This window comes from Pseudochaenichthys georgianus, unplaced genomic scaffold, assembly GCF_902827115.2.
Source record: "Pseudochaenichthys georgianus unplaced genomic scaffold, fPseGeo1.2 scaffold_609_arrow_ctg1, whole genome shotgun sequence".
Classification (NCBI taxonomy): domain Eukaryota; kingdom Metazoa; phylum Chordata; class Actinopteri; order Perciformes; family Channichthyidae; genus Pseudochaenichthys; species Pseudochaenichthys georgianus.
In genome coordinates, this window is record NW_027263167.1 from 32,501 (window position 1) to 42,109 (window position 9,609).

Here is a 9,609-nt window from a genome sequence, read left to right on the forward strand (position 1 = left end):
GGGTTTGCTATCCTGACTCCAAGATGGTGGAATGAGCTCCCATTGACATCAGGACAGCAGAAAGCTCACACACCTTCCAGACTGAAAACTCATCTCTCTCGACTCCACTTCGAGCGATAGAACTATTAACAAAGCACTTATATACTAACAAAGGACTGGCTTATCTATAGCCAGTTGAGTAGCACTTGAAATGTTTGGCTCTATGAAACCTGATGTACTTTATGATTCTGTTTTCTTCAAGGTTGTGTCTTCCTGGTCGAATGTACTTATTGTAAGTCGCTTTGGATAAAAGTGTCAGCTAAATGCAATGTAATGGAAGTTATCTCAGTGGGTCTCAAACGGTTTGGTCATCTATGTAAACAAATAGTTCCATCCATTTAATATAGTTGTAAAAAAATAAGTTTAATAAATCTACTATAGGTCAGTACAAAATAAAACACAGTTTGAAAGGGGAGTGATTAGTCAAATATGCATAAATAAAAAGAAAGAATGCAGACTAGGTAAGTTTAAGAGAGGAGAGAGGAGTTGATCAATGATGTGTTATTGCTTGTGAGCATATTCTAATGGTTTTTGGAGTATTTAAATATCCAGTTCTGTTTCATTTGAGTGTTGAGAGCTGTATCCATACATCTCTTCATTTGACCCTCAAAGTGCACCAGATCGATGCAACTTCAATTTAAAGAAAGCTTCTCATTATATACACTACACATTTTCCTTGGATTTTCTATCACCACAGTCCCTGATATATTTGTAGAAAGGCAGGAAATGGAATTAAATCGAGAAGAATGTTTCATTGCGGAGGACCCCCTGTTTTGTGTGTCCCCCACTTCTCAAACCAAAATTACACCCTTGACTTTACCTGAGTATTTTCATCTTATAATACACAACATTTTGTAGGCAAATTATGTACTTTTGATTCCTCTATACTTAAAAAACGATGATCTGGTATAGATGAAAACATCCAACATTATATTGAAAACACCGAGTGGGTTCACAGAACATTAATGGGCAGCAATGTTGCTAAGAAGTTTCCAAAATATATACATAAATACTTATACTTAAGTACCATTGTCGATGCAGTACTTTTACTTGAAATCGATTATTATTACGGTGTGGTATAAGTAATTGTACTTGAGTAAAGTATCTATATTACATGTGTCAAACTCAAGGCCCGGGGGCCAAATCAGGCCCTTGGTGGATTTAATTTCGGCCCGCAGGATAATTTCTAATTCCTATTAGATCTGGCCCGCCGGTATATTGCACGCCTTCACTCCACCCTGAGGGTCTCCTCCGCTCAGAGCCTGAGCCCAAACATTGATGACCTTGCCCCAAAGATGAGACGCCAAGTATCTGAGCTAGCATCTCAGAGCAGCAACCTGAGTTCAATGGATGCTTCCTTCTGCACTTTCTCTCTCACGACAACAGGACATGTTTGGTTTTCTCTTTGAGGGGAATAGTTTTCTTGAAGCTGTTGTTGGCCTGTGGGAAAAAGTAATCCTAACAAATGACTCTGTAGCTGCAGATAGAGCCATGAGAAATGAATGCAACTGATCATTTAATGTTGTTTTTATAGGCAATAATTGAAGCTTTGTTAGTTCCAGGTTTAATATGTGCAATAAGTTCATTTCAATAAGTTCTGCAATAAACATTGAACCAGTCCCGCCCTCGACTAATTTTTTTTATTTTGGCCCACTGTGTATTTGAGTTTGACCCACCTGCTCTAAATACTTGTTCACCCTCTGCTATTCACAGATGAAGTGAACAGGTAAAGCACTTGACTTCGCATTATGGTACATAATAAACAAACGACAGCTAGCGTGTTTTAGCAAAAAGGTGGATAAATAAAGTCAAAGTGAGCTTTTCCCCTGACAGCTAACGTCTAGTGAAACAACAAAGAAGCATTTGTTATGACTAATTTGTGTTTCCATCAACATGTATCTCCAGAAAACAAATGTATGGGAAAGCTAACGTTCCTATTTGTAACTAAAACTTTAAAGATGCAAATATAATAAGCAATGTGTTTACATTAGCAGCACGTATATACACATGCACAATGGAAAGGACATATATCACTAGAGTATCTAAAACTACAATATACAACCTCACTAAGCTAAATAAATAGCTAGCAAAAAGGTGAATAAATATCAAAGTTAGCTTTTCCCGTGACAGCTAACGTCTAGGGAGACAATAAAAAAACATTTGTATCCAATTATATAATTTATGTATGACTAATGTGTCTTTACTAACATTTATCCCCAGAAAACGAATGTATGGGAAAGCTAACGTTGCTTAGAAATGAGCTAACGTTCCTGTCTGTAGCTAGCATGTATTAGCTAGCATATATTAGCTAGCATGGCAGCGTGCACCTGGTATGTTTTTGCAAAATGGTGAATTAATCTTGTAAACGTACCTATATCACACACGTTATCAGAGTCTTTATTTTTCCTTCTTCTGTTTACATTTAAGGTGCCATAGCTTGTGGGTTTCTAACTTGAACAGTTAGTGGCGGTTGTGTTATGTCGCTGTGCCGACTTCTTCTTCGCGTGCTTAATTTGAGAGTAGACTAGCGGCTCCTGGGTGAACTGCTGCCACCTACAGGTAACCAATGTTATAGCAGCTCAAATATAAAAGAATCAGAAACAGGTGTATTGCCGAGTAGGTGGACACATACGAGGGATTTGCTTAGTGTTCATTCGTCGTATGTATATATATATGTATACAACTGTGTATTTAAGCCGCTGAAGCGCATATCTGTCTGTGTGTATATGTATGTTTGCATGTACTGTATGTATGTGTGTATATTGTAATGCCCTTCTGTGTGTACACATTTTAGCAGACAGTCTCCTATGTGAATATTATGTATGGTAAAGAAAACACAAACATAATATGTTATATATAAAATGTTGCTCAGAGATGATGAGGGCTGAAGAAACTGCCATTGTATCTCATTTGAAGACATTTTATTTTTCTTAAAAATAATGATATTTCATTAGACTGCAATGTCTTCATGTTTCAAACAAAAAAGCAAAACGATTTTGAATAACATATAACAAATCATAATTAAAGAGAACTTTGGTAAACAGATTCCCCGGCTGAACTCAGACATAAGCAACCCACAGATTTGTTAAGAGATCTACTTCCCACCTCCCAAAGAGGCACTTAAACGCTTATTCCCCTGTGCTGCATGACACCACATCTTAACTTGCAGGTTCTTTTGTTTAGATAAAATAAGAAAACACAAGAATGTCAATCACACAGTAGATGTGATGAACTTAAAACGATAAACAAAATGTTTCCTTTATGATGGTAAGAACTGTAGATATAGGCATCATTTTTATTTTTGTAAATGGGGTACTCATTTTAATTAAAGTAGAACAGAAGTAGTTACTTTAACCACATTTGTGAGCTTACCTCTTGACAATCTTCATATGCGGACAAAAAAACCTTGACAAAGTGTATCTTTAGCTCAAACCCCTGAACCCGAAAAGACAAATAGAGATGGATTATATTATATCGTGTGTGTGTGTGTGTGTGTGTGTGTGTGTGATTTTAGCCATTGCACAAAAACCTATAGAACACACAACCGGAAATGGATAACCCCCAAAAGTCATAATAGGGCCTCTTGAAGCACATATAATAATAAGGATAATTGGAGATTTTAACTACCACATACAATAACTGCTAAAACACACTTATTTAAAGACAGAGCACAATTGGCCTTTTTGTGTGCGCGATGAAAGATATTTAATTAAAATTTATGTTTTTAAGTCCAGGTTTCTCTTCATCAGGCTAAATTGAAAAAAATAATGAAAGACAAGTAACTGATCAAACAGTAAGAAGGAGAATTCATCACATTCCGATCATGAGAAAAAATACTGTACACTTAACAAACAATGAGCCCCTTATTTTTGCACGTTTTCAATTAAGACTGAAACATTTGTTGTCATTTTCCGACGGCCTCAGCGGGTGATTCTCTGGCATGTAATGAGATATTCGGGAAACGCCTGCGTGTCGTTGAAGATGATGAACATCTCCGGCTTGGTGATGTCGTCGGTCACGCTGTCGTATCGAAGGGGAATACCTTCGGTCTCCTTCAGAGGGGCGGTCTTCATCGAATGGCAGCCTTTAGTGTAGTCACCCGTCAGAACTTTTGACACAAAGATATACTTGTGTCCGTCTGCATTTGGGGGCGAATACTGCTCCTGGACCGACAGCGCAGAGTTGACGGCAAAGTAAACCCCCTGACCGTAAACTGTGGCTGTGTAGAGAAAACAAGATGTCAGAACATCTGCACAACAGCTACCTTGCACATCTGTAATTCATATACTATCATATGTACAGTATATATATATGTTACTGCTCCTGTAGTATGAGTATATCATTCTGTTGCTGCACTATTTTGGTCACCATTTTAATTTATCCAGAATATTTTCTATCCATCCATCTATCTATCCATCCATCCATCCATACATCTATATATATATATATATATATATATATCTATCTATCCATCTATCTATCTATATCTATCCTTCCATCTATATATCCATCCAACTATCTATCTATCCATCCATCCATCTATCTATCCATCTATATATCCATCCATCTATATATATATATATATATATATATATCTATCCATCCATCTATCTATCCTTCCATCCATCTATCCATCTATCCATCCATCTATCTATATATCCATCCATCTATATATATATATATATATATATATATCTATCCATCCATCCATCCATCTATCCTTCCATCCATCTATCCATCTATCCATCCATCTATATATCCATCCAACTATCCATCCATCCATCTATATATCCATCTATGGATAGATAGATAGATAGATAGATATCCATCTATCCATCCATCCATCTATATATATCCATCCATCCATCCATATATATATATCCATCTAATATATATCCATCCATCCATCCATCTATCTATCCATCCATCAATCAACCGATCAATCTATTTATCTATCCATCCATCCATCAATCTATCCAAAACGATAACAATTGCCTCATTCTGGTAATAAAACACATACCGTTCTTCCCACAAAAGCTTCTGTTGAATCCGTGCACGCAGATCTCCTTCACGCTGTTCTCACTCGTGCCGTGATAGAGCGTTTGTTCGATCACGGGATACGTGGCGCGCTGCAGGACGCTCGCCTTTTTCAACTTGTACTGGTTATACAGCAGTCGATTCATGAGCTTCTCCACCTGGTGGGGAATCAGTGTTATTACAGAACCACCAAATAACTTTGTTTTTTAAAAGTGCTAATTCCTTACCTTTATGATTCTGATTTTGCTGTGAAACTCCTTTATGGTCTCATAGAAGTTCTTCACCACGTTCTGAAATTCGTCCGACTCCTCGTCGACTTTGGAGACTTCAGGGAGGTTTGACAGCAGAGAGTATTCCTCTTCTGTGAAAAAACACATTTGTAGCAATTATTGAGATTGTGGCTTTGAATTTGTTACTTTGATATTGCCTATCATTTATCAAAGTTAAGTTAAAGCCCCACATTATGTCAAAAGTATAGGTTTATAAATATTGTATAATATGTCATTTGAATAAATTAAATTGAGTGATTGCCAGCAAACATAAGAAATGAAGGCATTTTAAAGTTTAAGAAGTGAATTTTGTCAAAGAGAAAACATATGTATGGAAGTCTGATTTAAGTGGAGAGCATTAGTTTCGTTAAGATAATTTTTCTAGGTTACTTTTCATCAATGAAAACCAGTAAAAACAAGGTTGTGTTCGCTGTTGTGCTAGTTCTTCTTACTCAGCGTTTTTAAAAAACAAAATAGAGTAATACACGAATAAAAGCAAGTGAAATAAATCTACCTTTAAATAGTACACTTAAAGGTCCCATGTCACGGCCATTTCTACTGATCATAGTTCCATTGTTGAGGTCGACTAGAATAGATTCACATTCTTCAATGTTCCAAACTCACATTGGTTTCTCACAGCATCTCTGTAAAGTATGTGTCTTCACTCTCTGTCCTACACGGCTTGTTGGAGCTCCCCCCCCCCTCCCTGTGAGCCCACTGTGCTCTGATTGGTCCACCACCGTTACAGCGGAACATCAGTGTTTATGTGTTACCATGGCGTTTGTTAGCAACCAGGAAATGACCCCAGTGATGACGAACGGATGAGAATGCTGCGTGGGGTCTGGGTGCCGTGTTGGCGGGACGTTGCGGGGCTCGCTGCTGTGAGGAGCGGACAGTGTGAGACGGATTGCTGGTGTCGTTTCCTGGTTGCTGCGTGGGGACGGCGGGACACGGCCCGAGCTCGGCCAGAGCCTGGCTGTGGGTCTGTGTGTGTGCTCGGACCGGGATGCACACACACACAAATGGAAAAAGAAAATGTCCAACGAGGCGTTCTGGGGCAGCAGACAGGTATTTTCTGTGTTAGAGTTTTACTCGCTACAGGGTGCACTTTGAGGGGTTGTGACTGCAGACCGTTCACATGCAGAACAAGCTACGTAACACAAGGGGACGGGTGAAGCATGACATGGGGCCTTTAATGCTTTGTTTACAAGGAGGGAAACAGAGTAAATAAGGACCTCTCTAAAACACTAACTGTAAATGATAAAAATAATCTATTTGTGCCTGAGTTAGCTAGCCAAATCTTGTAAGTGTTATCTTGCCAGCTAAAACTGTGCATTCCCCTATATTTGACTTTGATATCTTCTACTAAATGTTGTTCTGAATGTACAGAAGCAATATTCTGCAGAACATAAAAGCACTGCAACAATAGATAGTTCCCTTTACCTGGTATATCCTCGTCCAAAGCCCCTGAAGCGGGCATCTTCCTGGAGATCTTCACAGATTTCCCTGAAGCTATGTTGTACTCTTGCATCTTCTCAAAGTTGATGGTGTGGGGCTGATTGTCCAGCAGGATGTCCACTTTCTGCATCCTCATCCTCAAGGCCGTCTCGATGAACACGGTGGCATCGGGTGAGTAAGGGGTCGTGTCAGAAGAGACCGGGTCGTGATAAACCCACTGGACGCTCCTCAGGATCTCCCGTTCGGATACAGAAGCGGAGATCTTCTCCAGGAGCAGCTTCACGTCACACAATCCACCGGCCACATAATCCTTAAAGCCAGAAACGGTGATTATACTGCCCTGGATTTGAATCTCCACCGCATGCTTCCTTTTGATCATATCCAGACATAGCCTGTGGTAGTCGGACATGTTCCTCACACACCTGTGCTCCAGTTTCTCCTCGACTTGTCTCCCGGTGACCTTCTTCCCAAAAGCTATATCGACCCGAATGAGGTCAGCGGGATACCCTGCAAACACAAACAACTGGAGGGTGTTGGCTGCTTTGATGGCGTCCAGCAGGGAAGCATCGAAGCTCTTCTTCACCGCGGGACTCTTCTCAGAACAGCTTGGAGAGGATTTATGTTGGCTCATTTCCTTGGATAGCTCCAAAGCCTTTTGCAGCTGTTCCTCCTCGTCCTCCAGCGAATAATGGCTCGTCTCCATGGAGTACTGGATCGCTAGGGATAGTTGGGCATCTTCTTCAAAGTCGCTAGACAGGCCCACAGCTCCTTCACTCTGCAGGAGTAACCCACTGGGATTGTTCCCTACAGCTGAGGGCTGGGAAGAATCAGCGGCTGTCCCAGACAAGTCCTGGTCCGTCAGACTGGTTGGTTCCGCTGCCGAGTACAAGTCAACGTCGTCCATTTCAGCGGGATTGTTGGAATTGGAGGCGGGAGCTTCAGGTTTGTCGTCGCCGGCAGAGACGATTTTCTTTGCAGCTTCTAAAAGACCGACAGGAGAGGTAAAGGAAAATGTTTAAAACTGCACAGAAATATATATTTATTCCACACATGGCAGTTATTTTAAAACATGTACACTTTATAAAACATGTACACTTATACTGGTTATTTTTTATAGCGCATGGTGGAAAGGAGCAGGGAGAAGAACATCTTATTTTATCTGCCCCTTCTTAAAAAAATAAATAAAAGCAATATTCTTTCTGTAACAGTTGCTTATAAATACTGAAACATAAAACCAGAACACAATCAATTATTATTTTTCTTAAAGGTCCCATGTCACGGCCATTTCTACTGATCATATTTCCATTGTTGAGGTCGACTAGAATAGATTTATATTATTCAATGTTCCAAACCCACATTGGTTTCTCACAGCATCTCTGTATAGTATGTGTATTCACTCTCTGTCCTACACGCCTTGTTGGAGCTCCTGCCCCCCCACCCCCCCCCTCCCTGTGAGCCCAGTGGCCGTCTGCGAGACACAGAGAAACCCAGCCCGAAACACACACCCGCAGCCTGGCTGGGAGTTTGTGTGTGTGCCCAGGCTGAGTTCCGCGGTGCCTCACTGTCTCGCCGACCCCACACCAGTGAGCCAGCTCACACTGTCCGCTCCTCGCAGCAGCGAGCCTCGCAACGTCCCGCCGAGTGTGTGTGCGTGAGGAAGTCGACGTGTTGGTCCAAACGTAACGGTACGTCACTATACCCAAGAAGTAAACAATGGAAAAAGAGAGCTCTCTAGCAGGGAAAAAGGGGGTAAAAAGGTGTGAACGCAACATTTCGGAACTAAAGTGGGAAAAGTACGTGAACGCGCCTATAGATAGGTCTTCTCTGTGTTAGAGTTTGACTCGCTACAGGGTGTACTTTGAGGGATTGTGACTGCAGACCGTTTACATGCAGAAAAACCTTCATAACACACAAGGGGACGGGTGATAACCAGAAAAGCATGACATGGGACCTTTAAACATACAACATTTCTTACAGCCCTTTAAGTCATTCGGCAAATAATTCCACTTCTTTCGAGACACACACATCTGCGTTAAATATGGAGGAATGATTGTGGAGATGGATATCACCGTTACCTGGAGCTCCATTTTGATCCACATGCATTGAATCAGATCTTAATTCCTGAGGAGAACTATCTGAAGACACTTTGGGGAAGTTTCTGCCGGACATCATGTTCCATGCCGTGTCAAAGACGTCCTGAAATAAAAAAACATGTGTGACACCGTCGATCTATTACAGACCTGAGAAGGAGCTGCACCAAAATAATCAATCCCAGAATCCGGATTTTCCAGTATTTTAATCGGCCGGACGATTGATCGAGCCGCAACAAGTTTCTCTAAAAATATTGTGTGCTAACATCGAGCGGAGGTTGACAATAAAGAGGCAGTGAGAAGAGAAACTAAAAGAAATCTAAAATCATTCAGCAAGAAAGACTTTTTCAGAAACTCAGTAAACATTGGCGTTTCTCTTCTGCCTTTTGCATGCCTTACACTTCAGGGTGTTCACGCTTCAAGGGGTTTTGCTCATTATGATCATATAATATAATAATAATCAGGGTTCAAACACTTTTTCACCAATGATTTTCCATGACCTGTACCTAATGTTCCATGACCAAAAACATGACTCTTTCTCAGAGAGAGAGAGAGTGAGTAAGAGAGTAGAGAGAGTGTGAGAGTGAGTAAGAGAGATAGAGAGAGTGAGAGAGAGAGTGTGAGAGAGAGAGTGAGTAAGAGAGAGAGAGAGTAAGAGAGAGAGAGTGTGAGAGTGAGTAAGAGAGAGAGAGAGTGAGTAAGAGAGAGAGAGTGAG

At 40.6% G+C, this 9,609-nt stretch overlaps 2 protein-coding genes across 2 annotated transcripts in view; both read right to left on the bottom strand.

Annotated features, from left to right (window-relative positions):
• The window catches only part of LOC117443425 (cleavage and polyadenylation specificity factor subunit 1-like), a gene marked incomplete at its 3' end in the record, with an annotated part of 35,051 nt that extends 32,494 nt beyond the window's left edge, over window positions 1–2,557 (bottom strand). The window contains exon 1 of the mRNA XM_034079410.1: window positions 2,411–2,557. The remainder of the gene's footprint in view (window positions 1–2,410) is intronic.
• Window positions 2,558–2,938: 381 nt separating this feature from the next.
• Window positions 2,939–9,609, bottom strand: part of parp10 (poly(ADP-ribose) polymerase family member 10) — an 18,059-nt gene continuing 11,388 nt past the window's right edge. The window contains exons 7-11 of the mRNA XM_034079409.2: window positions 8,879–8,999; window positions 6,789–7,784; window positions 5,304–5,437; window positions 5,060–5,234; window positions 2,939–4,258 (exon numbers count right to left, since the gene is read on the bottom strand). Coding sequence (XP_033935300.1) covers window positions 3,960–4,258; window positions 5,060–5,234; window positions 5,304–5,437; window positions 6,789–7,784; window positions 8,879–8,999 — 1,725 coding nt within the window. The 3' untranslated portion in view covers window positions 2,939–3,959. The remainder of the gene's footprint in view (window positions 4,259–5,059; window positions 5,235–5,303; window positions 5,438–6,788; window positions 7,785–8,878; window positions 9,000–9,609) is intronic.